The 18,449-nt window shown below is 41.9% G+C and overlaps 1 protein-coding gene across 2 annotated transcripts in view; it reads left to right on the plus strand.

The window, feature by feature from the left end:
- atrx (ATRX chromatin remodeler) overlaps window positions 1-18,449 on the plus strand; it is a 108,955-nt gene that overhangs the window by 78,501 nt on the left and 12,005 nt on the right. For both annotated transcript variants that reach the window (XM_067247341.1, XM_067247342.1), the window contains exon 29: window positions 14,022-14,171. In XM_067247341.1, the coding sequence (XP_067103442.1) occupies window positions 14,022-14,171 (150 nt within the window). The remainder of the gene's footprint in view (window positions 1-14,021; window positions 14,172-18,449) is intronic.

An 18,449-nucleotide genomic window follows, 5' to 3' on the forward strand; every position in this document is an offset into this window, starting at 1 on the left:
TCCACTCCGTTTCATTCTAATTCTGTGGCGAATATGGAAAGGAAATCCGTTTGTTCGTAATCTCGTTGTGAATGTAAATGTCAGTTTAATACAGTGTACAGTTCGGAAGATAATCAAGCAACACACACACGCTCAGAGAATCTAGATTGAAAGAAAAAGTTATCAACTACTGGAGGTCTCCATCTCAATTCCTGCCTTTGTTTGTCAATTAGGTTTGCTGCCATAGCTTTGGGTGCTAGAAAAGCGTTGTAGGGGAAAGATGTGTTCATCAGGGCATGTCCTTGTGATATCTGTATGATCTTTAACCTTTTCATGTTCCTGTTTCGCCCGCGTTACAAAAATGCTGCCCCCCCCTTCCTCAGTTACGACGCACTAAATTCTAACAAAGGGGGCCTGGGAGTAGGCCAGCTTTTGTCTTGCATTGCTTGGTTCCTTATGCACCGCCACTGTAAGTTAGTGATTTAATGTGGATTATTCAAATATGCCAATGACTTCTACTCTTCCACAGTACCAATCATATAGCGAATGTGAAGGATCACAGTCTTCCATTGTTTTGTGTACCATTTGTAAAACTTGTATTGAAAATGTACAATTATCTTGATAATGATATGACATGATATCAGATGTTGCGTGATATGTGTATTGTAAAAGTTTTTATGCTATGTGGGCGTCACAATGCTAAGAATGTGACACTGATACAAACTCTATTATAAGATCAGACAGATCCGATCGGTTTTAGAGACTGGGAAATAAATAGCCGTGATTACATTGTTTAAAATCAAACACCTTAGTTTATAACTGATTAATGTTCTTACATCTTGATTTTAACAGGTGATACATTAGGTTAGGACACTGAAAGTTTTTTTGATCTCACGTTGTAGAAGCATGAGAGTGTGGTAGAATGCACGACTACAAACCAAAGAATTGGATGATATAACCGGTTAGTTGTGTTTATCCAGGGCTCCAGACTACCTTTTTTTCCAAGGAGCACTGCAGCCCCTAACTGAACATTTAGAGGCACAGGCAGAAAATATAGGGTTGCACACCTTAAATCAACCTGCAACACAATTTTTCACACTTCCCCCATTTTAACTGTATTACTGATGAAGCCTTTGGTAATTAATAAAGAAACTACAATGTATTTTCTTTCACAGTAGGGCTGTGCGACATGACAATCTCATATCCTTATCCTTTCGTAACTAATTTAATGAATAAATAGTATATATAAAATCGCCAAATGGAGAGGCCAATTTCTTATACAAATTGTATTATATGCTCCACAAATAAAAAGTAGTTATCCATATGAAATGTTTCTAATTATTAAGGCTCATAATATGCTCCCAAACCTTTACCTGTGTAACCTCAAAATATTTTTGGGAGTGTAGCAGACTACTTGTACATAAATCACTGGACAGGTTCAAGTGGACACTGCTGAGTTCTGGGCTACGTTGTGGGTAGCTAGCTACTTTTCTATTAAAAAAATATTGTCTTTGTAAGCTACTTGAATAAACGACGCACAAAGCTGTGCCAAAGGGGAGAAGTTTGCTAACCTCACATCAAACTCCTTGCCATAGACTGTATATATAGATGGATGGCATGACAGCTTCCCAAAAGTGAAGTTGAAGCATCTTGATCGCCCCCTGGCTGGCTGCAGTATAGGTCATAAGTCCCACCCCCTCTATGTTAGCGGATGGGACATGAGCTGAACAAAAAAAGTGCTTAACCCTTGTGCTGCCTTTGGGTCACATGACCCAAAGGTTCACAACAAACCATCGTTGTGTTTACCCAATTTTACTGCATACAAAAACAATAAATAGCATTTTTTAACCCTCGCAATGTGGGGGGTCTGAGACAGCCCGACGGTTAAAAGAAAATTCCTCACTTTGTTTTTGTATGCAGTAAAGTTGTCGCAATACGACGGTGGGTCACAATGACTGGTGGGTCAGAATGACCCGAAGATAACACAAGGGTTAAAGGGGTGTTTGACTGGGTTTTTGGGGTATTTCCCACTGTTCCTTAAGGTCTCCAAATAGGGCATGTAACATTGGTTGGGCTGCAAATGGCCCGGGTGCAGTTCTATACCCCCTGATGCTTTTTGAATTTGTACCAGGAAAAAACGCTAGGTTTTCTCCTTTTAAGGTATGCTCATGAATATATAGATGAGCTGCGCATTGATTGGTTGGTCTACATCAAGTGAAGCTGCAGAGCAAAAACGCAACACGGCCAACACTCACTGAAACATGAAGGTGGAGACTTGAAATAAAAACGTACAAATAAATCTATTGTGTCTACACAACACTGTTTTCAACAGATTGACTAGATATCATTTGAAATGATTGTTAGTTGTTTTCACTTTTGTTGTCGAAGCAAACAGGATCGACTTAGGTGGGTAATGTTAGCACTACAGCTTAGCAAACAAACTATTGTGATTCAACTCAGCTTAAGTTATCTCTAGCTATCTTGCTGAGAAATAGATCTGGACAAACATACATCTTGAATTGAATCAGAATCAGAATGGGATTTATTCGCCATGAAAGTTTGCACAGACAAGGAATTTGCTTTGGCAGGAAGGTGCATACAATAAACATATACCTAAAATTTAAATATTGAATTGGTAGATTTACATGACAACACAGGTTATTTATATGAATGAAACACAGTCAGGAACATGAAATAATGTTAGCCCCATTGCCAGTAAACTAAATCATCACACATTCTACCGATGCACGATACATTTGCATTGCTAATACTTAGCAACAACATCATACTACAGCTTGCGGCTGTGATGAACATAAGGTCGGAACAGCACCTCTTTTCAGCAACAGCTTCATAGCAAATCCTGCTTTACATGTCCCAGGTTTTCAAAACTGTCCTCGGTGAAATGGTTCGAGCAAATGTGTAATTGAGGGTCGAACTGCATAGACAAACATCACAGCCCATCGAGTGGTTGGTTCCTTGGGAAGACTCTGAAAAGTGTCAGCATTCCCTGTACAGGCTGGAACACTGCATTTACAATCATAGTCCATTTTCAGTATCCTTGAAAAACGTTCTTCTTTGTAATTCCGTGGAAGTACACAGAGCAGCGCGCAGCAAATTTTGGGGCGTGACAAAGGTACACACCAGAGCCAGAAAAGGTGGAGGCTTTTTCAAAACCTACCGTTTTACAGCTACATTTTTAATTGTGAGATTTGCATAGGGAAGTTGTAGGGCTGTCTTGGTTGACACGACTCTGCAACATCGCGTGAACATCGGGGACAGTGCCTCTGGACTGGCAGACCGGGGTGGTGGTTCCCCTCTTTAAAAAGGGGTACCGGAGGGTGTGCTCCAACTTTAGGGGGATCACACTCCTCAGCCTCCGTGGGAAAGTCTATTCAGAGGTTCTGGAGAGGAGGGTCCGTCGGATTGTCAAACCTCGGATTCAGGAGGAGCAATGTGGTTTTCGTCCTGGCCGTGGAACTGTGGACCAGCTCTATACCCTCGGCAGGGTTCTGGAGGGTGCATGGGAGTTCGCCCAACCAGTCTACACATGTTGTATGGATTTGGAAAAGGCGTTCGACCGTGTCCCTCGGGGGCTCATGTGGTGGGTGCTCCGGGAGTACGGGGTACCGGACTCCCTGATCGGGGCTGTTCGGTCCCTGTACGACCGGTGCCAGAGTTTGGTCCGCATTGCCAGTAGTAAGTCGAACTTATTCCCGGCGAGGGTTGGACTCCGCCAGGGCTGCCCTTTGTCACCGATTCTGTTCATAACTTATATGGACAGAATTTCTAGGCGCAGCCAGGGTGTTGTCCGGTTTGGTGACCTCAGGATCGGGTCGCTGCTTTTGCAGATGATGTGGTCCTGTTGGCTTCATCGGGCCGTGACCTTCAGCTCTCACTGGAGCGGTTCGCAACCGAATGCGAAGCGGCTGGGATGGGAATCAGCACCTCCAAATCTGAGGCCATGGTTATCGACCGGAAAAGGTGGAGCGCAATCTCCGGGTCGGGGAGGAGATCTTGTCCCAAGCGGAGGAGTTCAAGTATCTCGGGGTCTTGTTCACGAGTGAGGGAAGGATGGAGCGTGAGATTGACAGGTGGATCGGTGCGGCGTCCGCAGTGATGCGGGCTCTGCATCGGTCCGTCGTGGTGAAGAAGGAGCTGAGTCGAAAGGCGAAGCTCTGTATTTACCAGTCGATCTACGTTCCTACCCTCGCCTATGGTCACGAACTGTGGGTAGTGACCGAAAGAACAAGATCGCGAATACAAGCGGCCAAAATGAGTTTTCTCCACAGGGTGTCCGGGCTCTCCCTTAGAGATAGGGTGAGAAGCTCGGTCTTCCGGGAGGGGCTCAGAGTAGAACCGCTGCTCCTCCGCGTCGAGAGGGGCCAGTTGAGGTGGCTCGGGCATCTGATAAGGATGCCTCCTGGACGCCTGGTGAGGCGTTCTGGGCACGTCCCACTGGGAAGAGGCCCCGGGGAAGACCCAGGACATGCTGGAGGGACTATGTCTCTCGGCTGGCCTGGGAACGCCTTGGGGTCCCCCAGGAAGAGCTGGTGGAAGTGGCCAGGGAGAGGGAAAAATACATAAGATGTATGTTAAAGACCAGTAATTGATTAACTTTATACAAAAGCAATAAGTGCTTTTGATGTTTTCCAGTTCAGTTCAGTTTTTCTTACTCAGTGAGAAAAATAGTCTGTCTTGGGCTTGAACAAGTACATTGAAGTCTGGTTGAATGTCTGAGGTAGATTATGCGAAGGACAGCTGACAGGTGATCATCAGGGTCTGCAGCTTAACCTGTTTTTCGTCCGGGGCCGCCCGCGGGACCGAAAACACTGCCCCCTACCCCACCCCTGTTACTACGCACTAAATGTTAATACATATATTTTTTAGACTACTACACGTTATACAACATTGGAAAGCTACGATTCTTGTGCTTGTAGATATGTAAACCATTTCAAGATCGAGTCACAACAACAAGTTTAGTCAACGTCTTTGTCCAGTCACCACTTTGGTGTTGTTTACAAAGCCAAACGTCTCTACTTACCCTCAAAGGTTCCGTGTCGTCCAGGTATGCAAACAACACATCAAAACTTGATCTGCGTACATTCCCAAGGGTTCAAAGTATCTAACCATGTAAAGTAATTCGTCCAAATACAATGTTTTACATTCATGAATAGCCATTATCCTTTGTTTCATTATGCAAGTTAGCCGACGGAAGAAACAACTTGTTCACATAAAAGTGTTCTTTTCTCCGGTTAGCAACGGAGTATTTACGATATGAAGGCATCAAAATGTCCGTTGAACCCTCCCCTTTTGATTGACACCTTGTTTTACCCAATAGGAGCTTCCATGCCCCGTTTACAGCCCTCTAAAGCCAACTAGGTCTGTGCGTCCTGCCCGCCCCCCCCCCCCCCACACACACACACACACACACACACTCGTTCTAAACTAATTTCTCGAACTGGCTTCGACTGGCTCTGAAATTAGCTTGTTAGCCTTGTAGCTGACAGCTAGCTGAAAATGCCAATACCTCATTTGTATGTGTCTGTGGAGCCGTCAAAATAAAAGTCGATTGCGCAATATGGTTGACAGAATCAGTGTTCTTTGTGCGCCAATCCTGGGAATCAGATAAAGCACTCCAATGTGTTCATGCTTCAGTTTTTGTGTTTCAGTAATACTAATTAGGGATTTAGCTATTATATATGATAGTTCTAAGTACCACCTTTCATTAGAGATAACAATTATGAAAAATAATACCTTTTTATCCTAAGTATTTGACCTTGGTTACAAAGGGTCATTTTGGAGTCTCCAAAAGGCCCTTTTAGAAAACACCTGGATGTACTCTTATAAAAACGTGTCAAATATGAATATATTGTGGTATTATGTTTGACTTTTGATTTGAATTGGATAAGGCTTCAACCTGTGGTCCAATTTAGTCTTCCAGCTAATACCTACCACATCTAGGCCTCTTCAGGCCTCTGTTTTCAAAACAAAATCTAGGCGGAAATAGAAACTTTCACTTTCCTTGTGTTCAAGCTTCTATTACTCAACACCAGTAGGACTGACAGGGGTCCTGACAACAGGCGAAATAACTTCAGAGTGTCAGCTTTCAAAAGAGATCATTTACATGCATGTACTCCAAATGGTTTAAGAACAGCTTTCAATTTACTTTGGGTATGCTGTTTAGGCGTTTTCAGGCAAATTTAACAGGATTATGAAAAGGTTAACTAGTAAAATCATCAGCGGCCCGCGCCCACTCTGCATCAGTCAAGTTCTTGTATTTGTCCGCGTGTTTAGTCCCGTAGTGCCAATTCAAATTGCAATCCTTCAACACAGCGGCCTGTTCTCCACAAACTAAGGACTTTTTTAATTGTTTTACTTACCTCATGCGGGCCGGAGTGGGACAGCCAAAGGGCCAGGTGTGGCCCGCGGACCGTAAAATGCCCAGGTCTGGTCTAGCTAAAGATAAATGTGACACGGTCTGATAAAAAGGGGTCGTTGTCATTTATCCGTTTCCTTAAGATTTTGAAATCGCAGATTGTAAGCTTTCAGATGATGCATGTCATGCATTGAAATAAGAAAATGGTTGATGAAGATACACGTATCTGAATGTTTGTAAACCTTGAATGCTCTAGCCCAGATATTCGGCTTTCAAGACCTTTTCACGCCTTAAGACAGGGTTCTAATCCTGGTCCTCGAGGGTCACTGTCCTGCATGTTTTAGACGTTTTCCTGCTCCAGCAAATCTGATTCAAATGAATGGTCATTACCCGGCTTCCACAGAGCTTGATAACAACCCATTCATTTGAAAGTTGACAACTACTTTACACATTATATTTAAGGGTGACTCGAGACCAAATCTGCCGATTCGCTTCTTGATTAGGAGGGGGGGGGGATCGTACTTTGTACAGACAAACACAGCCTACATATGAAACATTAAAGCTAGTACCTACGCACTATGGGGTAGCCTAGGGAAAAACTGGCTGCACTGTGATGCAAATCACATCACGCACCAACAACTCAACTTGAAGCTTAGGTAAAAAAGTTATTTGTATTTAGTGATCCTAAACAGTTGTTTATTGTATTGGGTGGCTTCTTCAACACTTTAACTTTTGTAATATGCAATAATAAAAAAAAAACATGTTTTCGGCTTCTAGCCGACAATAAGGAATGCCGACAACAGCCCTTTTTCATTGGACCGTGTCACAAAGGATTTGGCTGTCCACCAATTTATGATGGTTAATCTGTTTTATTTCAATTATAACTAGAGAGGGTACAATTTCTGGGGAAATTGTAGGGTGTGCTTGCTTGCTTCGGTTGCAGAGGGGTCCGTTTTTTAATGACATTTTTACAACTGATATTTCTGTATATTTTATCTAAAAAATGCATAGCCTACTTATTATTTATAAAGATTACATAGATGTAAAAGCATTTTTTTTTCTGCTCATTTACAACTCAAAATACTGAGTGAAGAGTAGAATGAAATAGTTGTCTTCTAATTTCCCCTGCAAGAGGGAATGGTGATCAGCAGCCTCATAGTTGAATCAAAATGAATACATTTGGCAGCCCGGTGTAAAAATGGGCCTAATCTCTATGACTTAAACGTAATTTTAAGTTTTTCCCTTCTCGTGATATTTTCAGGCATTTAGCCTACCGTAATTTTCGGACTATAAGCCGCGCCTTTTCCCCCATTTTTCGACCCTGCGGTTTATTTAAAGGTGCGGCTAATCTATGGATTTTTTACAGCTAACGGCCACTAAGTGGAACCGAGAGTGGTACGAGAGACAGAACGAGAGACAGAACGGAAGCAAGACAGACAGACATTACGAGAGCGAGACAGTTTGTGCAAAGGAAGTTTTCATGCACAAACCCTCATTATGGAAAACAAACGTAGAAATGCATATGATGCAGCTTTTAAGTTAAAGGCAGTCAATCTGGTTGTAAAAGAAGGAAATAGAGCTGCTGCACCCTTGGCATCAATGAGTCAATGGTGAGACGTTGGAGACGCCAGCGGGAAGAACTGTCTCTGCAAAAAGTCAAAAAAAGCTTTCAGAGGTAATAAAAGCAGATGGCCCGAACTTGAAGACTTTCTTGAAGATTGGGTGAACACACAGAGGGCAGACGGCCGAGGTGTTTCCACCGTGCAGATCTGACTGAAAGCCAAAACAGTCGCCACCGAAATGAAAATTGGATTTTTTTTTTGGGTTTCAGATTTATGAGACGAAAGGGACTGTCCATCAGGGCGCGGACGACTGTGTGTCAGCAACTCCCTCCCGACTACCAGGAAAAGATAACAAACTTCGGCGAATTCACACAAAGAAAGATAGAGGAATATTCCATCGGACCGGACCAGATCATAAATATGGATGAAGTGCCTTTGACGTTTGACCTGCTCTCTCACTAGGACTGTTAACAAGAAAGGTAAATCGTCCATCACATTGAGAACCACTGGCCACGAGAGAACGAATTTCACTTGTGTTCTTGGCTGCACAGCATCTGGATTAAAGCTTCCGCCAATGGTGATTTTTAAGCGGATTACAATGCCAAAAGAAAAGATCCCGAACGACATCTCCTTTAAAGTCAACAAGAAAGGGTGGATGATGGAAAGCGTAATGAAGGAGTGGCTGAATGAGTGCTACGTCAAGCGCCCTGGAGGATTCTATCGCCAAAAAAAAGCGTTGCTCGTTTTGGACAGCATGAGGGCCCATATAACAGATCCTGTGAAAGCAGCCATCAAGAGCACAAACTCAATTCCAGCTGTGATTCCTGGGGGCACAACGAAGCATCTGCAGCCACTCGACATCAGTGTCAATCGTGCGTTCAAAGTGGCACTATGCGTTCAGTGGGAGGCGTGGATGACTAGCGGCGAAAAATCATTCACCAAAACTGGTCACATGCGAAAAGCAAATTTCGCTAGTTGCTTTCGCTAAGTTTGCGAGTGGATCCTGATAGCGTGTCAAAACATCCACGATCATCAACGGATTCCGAAAGGCTGGACTGCTGCGTGATGAAGAGGAGGACGCCGCCACAGCTGAGGCCCTTCAGAGGCTGTTTGATTCCGACAGTGACGAAGAGGAGTTTGTTGGTTTTGAGAGCGACAACGAAGGAGAGAGAAGAGTGGCTGACGAAGCCACCCTGAGCCTGTTCGTTTCCGACACTGGAGATGAGGACTTTGGTGGTTTTAGTACGCAGGAAGAAGACAGAGATGAGGATTGAATACGTTGTGCAAATATGCAACTTGTTTGTTGAAATGTTAATAAATGGGAGCTTCCTCAAGCAGCCATCTCTTTCCCGACAATCCCCTCTGTGCACGAACCCTTACATTTGGTAATTAAACATTAAAACACCTGCGGCTTATAGTCCAGTGCGGTTTATATATGTACACATCATTCAATTTAGCTGCTGCGGCTTATATTCAGGTGCGCCTTATAGCCCGAAAATTACGGTACTCATATTGCATTCATTCATTAATAAAGAACCCCCTTTGAAGCTTATTGTAACAACAACGTTACCCGGCAGTAGCTACCTCAGATGGAATTGCGATTCAAATAGTACCATCTGCTAACTGAAAATATGCCCCCAAAAATCTAAATAAGCTTGACATTTATTTAGGGGAGAATCCCTCATTCATAAAAATCTCAGTGGTAGCGATGGGAGGGAGTCAGTTGGCTGAGCGGTGAGGGAGTCGGGCTAGTAATCCGAAGGTTGCCAGTTCGATTCCCGGTCATGCCAACTGACGTTGTGTCCTTGGGCAAGGCACTTCACCCTACTTGCCTCGGGGGAATGTCCCTGTACTTACTGTAAGTCGCTCTGGATAAGAGCGTCTGCTAAATGACTAAATGTAAATGTAGCGATCATTGTCAGTAACAAGGCAAAATGCGATATAGCCCTGTGTGGAGAAGCTGTCCCGGTAAATTGTACTACTACAGTACAGTACTAGACTGTTCGTCTTGGTAGCGATTGCGTTGGTTGAATTCGATTTAACGTTCCGTTGTACGGTTTAGGCTGAAATGAATCATTTTCATGGGCAGATTGACAAAGTTTAGGCTGTGGCAATGGAGTTCAGGTTAGTAGTCACTAGTCAGATAGTTTCACCTATTGAAAGACTTTTGATTTAAGTAAGGGTAGTGCCGAACATGTGCCGCCGATTGACTTCCTACTGTAAACAACTGTGGAGATGTTTTTGTACTAGACTAGGCTACAGCGTTGCAGTGAGCTACACTGGTTTGACACCACAGGTAATGATAATTTCACCCAAAAATCGTTAACTCGTAATCTAATGTCATAATAAATCCTACAACGAAAATGGATTTGTGAGGAATGTTTATTTTAACGATTGAAAACAGATGCATCATAGACCGCTGTAGTATGTGTTGCCCGGGCAACAGAGGCTAATGTCATGATGCTAATGCTTCAGTGAAATAGTAGACTACTGTTTCCGAAAGTAGATGTACTTCCTTAATAATATCAGTTTATATTGTACATTACACATCACAATTGTGTGTCATATCACAAAGTAAAATGAGCAAATAGTTATCACCCAGGCCTCTGCTTGTGGCGTTTCTGCAGCTGCCTTGCAGTAAAGCAGTTAGCCTAGCTATCTCCCAGAAGTTAACGAGCTGCTAAACTAATGTTCTGCTAGAGATAGTCACGCGAGTTTTTGTGACGTTAGTGACGTTAGTAGCGTTAGTGACTGTGGCTAGCAAGTTAGCCACCGTTAGCTTCACTTTTCGCCACAAAAACGCGATTCAAACATTACCACCTGCTAACTGAAAATATGCCCCCAAAAACGTAAATAAGCTTTACATCTATTTAGGGAGACATGGCTAATTCAAAAGAAGTTTTCTACGAGCAAGCTAGTTGCCACTGAGTGAGGGGATTGTTTTTAAGCGCCGGAATTTACATGTTTTCTTTTGACATAAAGTTTAGGCTGTGGCACTGAAGGCAGCGACGCACCACACAAGCTTGAGTTTAAATACATTCTTTAATATGACATTACTTACTGTACATGCAAGTCTTGATTTGCTTAAATGTACATGTATGATGCTGCTAGTACACCACGGCACGGCACGATACGATACTCGCTGTGCAACAGCACATCTATGCACGTTGTATCCATGCGTCGTTGCTAACGTAACAACGTTGTCACCGGCAGTATTTCAGATGGAATCGCGATTCAAACAGTGCCATCTGCAAACTGAAAATATGACCCCAACAACGTAAATAAGCTTTACATCTATTTAGGGAGAAATGTCTAATTCAAAAGAAGTTTGCTATGAGCAAGCTAGTTGCGGTGGCTAGCCAAACTTCACTGAGTGAGGGGATTGTTTGAAAGCGCCGGAAATGAGATTGTTTGTTTTGACAAAGTTTAGGCTGTGGCACTGAAGCCAGCGACGCACCACAGAAGCTTGAGTTTAAACTTTACATACATTCTTTAATGTGACATTACTTACTGTACATGCATGTTTTGATTTGCTTAAATGTACATGTATGATGCTGCTAGTAGTAGCAAAGAGTCAATATAAGTTCTTTGGTAGTAGTACACCACGGAACTATACGATACTCGCTGTGCAACAGCACATTAATTCAATGCTTCGTTGCTAACGTGTGCTGATGTGGTGACGTAGCTAGCACTGAGTACCCTTCGTTGACTAAAGGCACTTTTTTGCCACAAAAACGTTGTAACCTCCTAAACCGTGCAACGGAACGTAAATAAAAATACAAGCAACGCAATCGAGACCAAGACAAACATTTTGACACAGGCGTTGTCTATGTAGTCCAAATATTGACTGATCCTTAGGGGGGCGAAAATAAACAATAATAAATATATATGTGAGAGAACAAAGGTTGTGCCCTTGCCGAAGGCAAAGAACACCCAATAAATATTTATGTGAGAGAACAAAGGTTGTGCCCTTGCCGAAGGTAAAGCACACCCAATGAATACTAGAGGGTTCAATTTCTGTGCTTGCGTCAGATGGGTCTGTTTACTTACATTTTACTATATAAGTATGAATATTTATTAATCATGAAGATTGCATAGATTTAAAAGCATACATTTGTTGCTGCTCATTTATATTTCAAAACACTGAGGGCCTCGTACGTACATTCGCAAATGTAGCGTTATTAGCGCCATGGCCAACAGATTGCGCACACTGTGATACTTCAGCTTACGTCGTATTTATGAAACCTGCAGGTCATCGCGTAATCAGCGCCTTTCTCCGCCCACTATACCAGACATTGCGAGCATTAAAACACGCAATTGAATAGGCCTCCTTCTCTCTATCGTGGATCAGCCACCAAAGTCAAAACAGCAATGACGGTTTGAAATATGTAAATTTTTCTCTTTTTTTTCTTGAAATATGTTTATTTTTCTATCTAGATTTTTTTTAATCAGAACCAAGATTCGATAAGAACTAGATTGGACAAGCAGAATCTTAATTGATGAATTGAAACATTACCCAACCCTACTGTTAAGACCAGTGGTAACAGTGTGTTAGAAGTCAATGACGTTGCTATGTCGTAAAGACTGCTTTCAACAAGCCAGGTTCTGGTCAGGACTCTCATGACTCCATCTGGGTGATGGTGGGGCCGCTTTGATTTGAGTCTCTGTTTTACATTACTGCTGGCAACTCTAATGCTTCAGATGTATATTTGTACAACGCTTTGGCTACTTGGAGAACAAAAGTGATGTGGGCAAAGAAAATAAATTTGTCAGCTCTCAGAGAAACGATAACGTGTCAAACGAGGCAGACTGCAGCTGGATCAATTCTGCATCAATCTCTGGTTTCTGTTGTGATTTTGCTTTTTATTTTGGTCTGTACATGTGTGGGCTCTTTAACATGCCCAAATAGTTTCCTGGATTAGATCCTATAGAAACCTGCCTCTGTTTCACTCCCAACTCCAGTTTAGTGAGATGATTTAGCTTGTTCCCCTCCCCCCCGCCCCACACTCTGTGTCCCTCCGTAAAGTGATTTCCCTTCAGGCTCATGCAGGATGACAATAGGCCAGGTCCGGTTACCTACCCTCATTAGTGCTGCCTCAGAACACACGCATACAATGTAGTAGGACAAGAGACTGGTTGGACCACCCCAGAGCAGAATGCTGGTTGGGATTACGCAGACATCCCAGAATGCACAGTTTATGGGTGGGGTGCTGAAGGGTCAAATGACTGCACTGTCATTTGTCCCTTAAGGTCCATGACCAGTTTATATTTTGTTCATTTTATCTGGACTAGTCTCTTACTATCCCATCCCCCACCTCTGTGTTTAGTTTTTCTTTATTTGCAGGTTTGCAATCACTGCTTCATTTTATGCTGTTCTTTCTTTTATTATGTTTATTTCATATTAAGTTTGTGGATGTGCACACATTTTCACTGTTGGGGAGGATGTAGATGGATGAGCAGGAATGCAGGAGAGAAGAGATCCAACAATTGTGCATGGTAACTTATTTCAATCTAAACAAAAGCAAATGAGGGGACAGGGAGAAAAGGGTGGCAAAAGAAAATTAAGGAGAGGGAGTGACAGAGGAAGAAGAGAAAGGGAAGTAAGTGGAGGAGAAGAAAGAGGTAATGTAAACCATGTTTTTTTTTAGCTGTTCCTGGAATGGCCCACTCAGGTATTGTTTTCCATAACAGTGTTGTTATGGAAACAAGAGGAGTCAAATGGGGAAAAGTCAAATGTCTACTTCTGAGTATTTTTTCTGATTTATCTGGATAACAGAATGTAATAAACACATTTCTGTGATGGCCTTTCATTAAATTGCTTGAATTTCCTTCAAATAAGACATTTTTGTAAAAAGGGTTACACAAATAAATTTGATTTGATCTTGAGACATCTTTCTCTCCTTCCTTTCTTTTTCATTCGACAAATCTGTTGTGACAACACTGGGAACAACTGTGTAGACAAGCATGTGAATTGATCATGTTAAATCAGAGATTAAGAATGACTGGAAACAGATGAAAGAAGTGTAGTCTGCTTTGTTGAACTATTACCTGCTAAATCTCTAGCCAAGCTTAACAGCCAACTGACCACCTTTCTACCTCTACAGGACCCCGTCCTAGCGGAGCTTCTGCACAGCTACAAGGAACAGATTGTGGGATATCATGAGCATGACTCTTTGCTTGACCATAAAGAGGAGGAGGCACTCAGCGAGGAGGACCGCAAGGCTGCATGGGCGGAGTATGAAGCAGAGAAAAAGGTACTCAGGAGCACATACAACAGCTTAGACTAGCGGTTCCCAAACGTATGGTTGCCCTATAAGGAAAATGCGGTTACAGGAGAAAAATGTCTGCCACAAAACTGGTCTGAGAAAAACATCTGTGCAAACGCCCACTCAAGGGAAAGCTACGCCTTTCTCAACTGTCAAATACCGCTACAACAAAAATCAATGAAACTTTGCAAAACTAAAAAATTTCAGGTGGCGAGTGTTAATGGTGATCATCAGCTCTCCAACAAGGTGGCTCTTTTCTAAATCTATCCACCTCTTCTTGATCTCATAATTCTTGGGAAATTTAAATAAGGAGGCTGAGCTGTTTTGTAAATTCTCGTGTCCAGGGAATATGCATTTGCAGGACGAAGGCATAGCTAGCTAGTAAAAACTGTAGGCTGTAGTAATGACAGTAAATAAAACGTTAATGACAGTAACTCACTCGTGATGGAGCAGGCGAACCACTGATGATAATGTGCTGTAGTTACTATAGTGTTAGGGGAGGGGCCATGCTCAGTGCCTCCATTACATCATCGAGGCTTGATCCCAATAATCTGAACTAAAAAATGGGGGAAAGCGGTTCAGTCTACATTTAGTCATTTAGCAGACATTCTTATCCAGAGCGACTTACAGTAAGTACAGGGACATTCCCCCGAGGCAAGTAGGGGGAATGTCAGTGCCATCCGAGCGGGTCTTTTATACAGCTGGGCTAACAGTAACCCACCTGCCGTCGAGACTCACCCCTTACCATGTAAATAAATATGCTAACCTTTTAAAATCAAAGTCAGTAGGCCTTAGGGGTGTAACTATATATTGCAATGCAACATTTTTACAATATGTATCCTAGAGTTATGGCAATATTTTTACATATGGCATAATTTTATCTTATTGGTTGAGCTACCAGCACCTTCTCTGCACCTGCATCACGCGTGCATTCACAGAAATCGCTTGAACTAAGAGTTAACTAAGTTGTATGTACAACAAAGAAAGTCATAAAAAATATAGATATATTGTGGTACGTATTGTATTAGGGCTGAACGATTAATTGCATTGGCGATAATATCGCGATGTGACAAAACAAAATGTTGTAATCGCAAAGGCTGCGATTTTACTTTGGTCACGCGACACGCGAGAGTAACGCAGTTTGCAGACGAAGGATCAACTTTGCACGTTACACTTTACCTTGACCTGTACGATGGCCTCAGGCTCGACAGAACCTGACACTACAGACACTTTGACAATTTTGCCTTTAAAAAAGATGCTGCGCAGTGTCAAGTATTGTGCAAAACCTGCCTGGCTAACGTTGCTCACGGGGCAACACTACCAACCTAATTTGGCCCTAAAAAAAACACCACAAAGCTTTAGTTAATAAACTGCAACTAAGCATATACGTTTCTAGTTTAGCGTTGATTTACCAAAATATTTTCTATGAGGTAGCCTACAGGCTGTATGTTCTCCTTAGTTTTTCAGAACTTTGTGTGTTATGTTGCTGACTGGAGATCAGTAGGCTAGTATATATCTATATTAATAATAGGCCTACATCATATAATAATCGCATATTAAATTATTACATACTGTATTACATATTAAGCGATTATGTTATTTTCCGAAATCGTTCAGCCCTATATTGTATCGTAATACATATCGAATCGTGATCCGAGTGTATCCAGGGTTTCCCGCAGCACTTTGCAGCTAAGGCGGCCGCCTAAGCAACACCCGCCTGCAGCCTTAACTACACCACCCCCACCCCACTCCACCCCAAAAAAAAGAAAACATCCGCCGTGTTATTCTGTCCTGTTTCATTCCAAACCGTGACCAACGCCAGTCTCCCTTCTCTGCAGAACGCATTAGTCTATTTGTGACGCTACTCCTGTAAGAGTTAAAATAGTTGTGGCCTACTTGCATTTGGATTATCCAAGGATAGTGAGTGTTTTTTTTTCTTTATTTAGCATGTTGACTGCCATCGGCTATTGGCAAATAAGATGACATTTGATGATTGTAACTCACAGATCAAAATGGGTTATGTGCACATGTGGTGTTTTGATTATTAATTTTGAATGTGTCTGTGCAATGTTTTTTTAAATATATCCCTGAGTGAAATTCAAATCTGACGTGCTGCATGTCGCCAATCTTAAAATCTCCCTGAGACGCATTTTTTAATATAGCTATATATACAGTACCAGTCAAAAGTTTGGACACCTTTTCCCATAAAATGTGTCCAAACCTTTGACTGGTACTGTATATTTCTTTTTTTTTAACAACTTTCCTTTTTTTCATAGTACAAAAGCTAGTTTTGCCAACATTTTAAAAAGAAATATCACTGAATACGCATAATATGGTGGCAAAGTAGGCTTGGTAAGGCATTTTTTCTAGTAATGTTTTGTGGGCGAGATTAATTAGCATCTTTCGTTTAGTTGGCAATGCTAGTTTCAGTCAAGCTATCACCCATAAACAGAAGGGCATGTTTGTTTCACCAAACAAATGATTAATTATCACTACTATTAACAAACATATTGCTGCTGTTAAAACAATCTACAATGGAAATCTAATAGTTTTTTCTTGGAGTACATGTGTGATGGAAATAAAACAACATACAGGATTCACAACACTGTTGTTTGCCGTGAAACGTTCTGTTTTGTACTTGGCTTGAGTAATAATAATAATGTATGATCATTAAGTTATGTATCAGAATCAGGTTGTTGTACGGCTTATATTTCTAAGCGGCTTATAGCCCGGTTGTAGAACAAAAAAGTGGCTTTGTCGCAAGATCTCAACAGACCGTGCAGCTAATCAGAATTTTCTAACTATCCGTCGTAATTTTTTGATAGTTACACCCCCTTGGCTGTGATTGGTCAGTATTAAGAACCGCTTGCGTCAGGTGCGGGGGCAATGTTGCCGTGATAAACAGGACAAACAGAATCCTTTGACCGCCATTGCTGTAAGTTTTTACAATTCATATTTCAGCTAAACAGTACATGTAAATCAGCATCTGAATTAAAATGTGAAGAGAAATGGGCAGTGTAGTTGCTGAAAATGTGCGTATTGTATTGATGAATCGGCTAATTTGTAAATTTGCTCGGACTTCTCGATAACCTAGGTAAATAAACACTCGACGACGACTTTAAAAAACCGTTGCGCCACCTACTCTTCTGGCGGTGAATTGTTTTCAGCACCCACAGCCTACGGAGAACCATAAACACAGTCTATCCGTCCGTATCCGTAAGCCCGCCCATCCGTAAACGGAGTCGGAGAAGCATATTGCGGCCTTTACACGTGCATTGCTTGGTATTGTAGCGACAATGCTCTTGGTACCAGAATGCCCCACGGCAAGCTGAAAAGCTACAAAGTTAATGGCATTAACTTGTGTCACCATTGCTGAATAAACGAAATGTTCTACAGAAATTGGAGTTATTATTTAAGAAAAATAAAGCAACTGTAAAAATATATTATAAAAAAAATTATAAAATGTGTTACTGTTTTCCCTTTCCTTAATCTGCATTTATTTATTTTTTGCACACAGCACATGAGCACAATTGTAGCTGTTGGCCTAAACTCTACCATACTTTGTCTACAGTTGGTCCTTAGGAAAAATGGAAAATAAATCTGTGGTATGGAAGCATTTGATCAAAGTACCGGGTGACTCAAAACATGTTGAATGCACATGCAGCTCAAAAAGTCTATTTGAGAGACCGCACACTTTCAACATTTGTCGGCTTTGGATGTGCTAAATTGGAGTGATCTAAAAAATATATATATCTTGTTACTAGTCAAATAGCTAGTTCTGTATATATGTGTGTATAATCAAAGACATGAAGCAAGATTGCAGGTTTATTCCCTAAATTGAAGTTTAACTCAACATTTTAATACATTTCCTTCCAGGGGAGCATTGCTCATATGTTTGCAGGCATGCAAACATATGAGCAAGCTGTGCTACATTATCACTAGAAGCGCCGAGACAGTTTGTCGTACGTATAGTGTGGACAGGGGTTCAAATGACCCCCAAGTCTTCAGACAGGGACATTGGTGCTGACACATAATGATCGCTAGATGGCATCCATTTACATGTTTGTGTTCTTCATTAGAACGTGTGTTGTGTAGCCCTTCAATCATTCAGCAAAATGTACTTTATTTTAACCCTATAGGATGTCTCACACATTGAGGGTAAGACTGCAGTTGGTCTATAAATACGTAGGCTGACATTATCAACATTCTATAGTCGGCTGATTGATTGCGTCGTTGTCCCCAATGAAAAGTATAAACACACAGGGA

Source organism: Osmerus mordax, chromosome 12 (genome assembly GCF_038355195.1).
Source record: "Osmerus mordax isolate fOsmMor3 chromosome 12, fOsmMor3.pri, whole genome shotgun sequence".
NCBI classification, from domain to species: Eukaryota; Metazoa; Chordata; class Actinopteri; order Osmeriformes; family Osmeridae; genus Osmerus; species Osmerus mordax.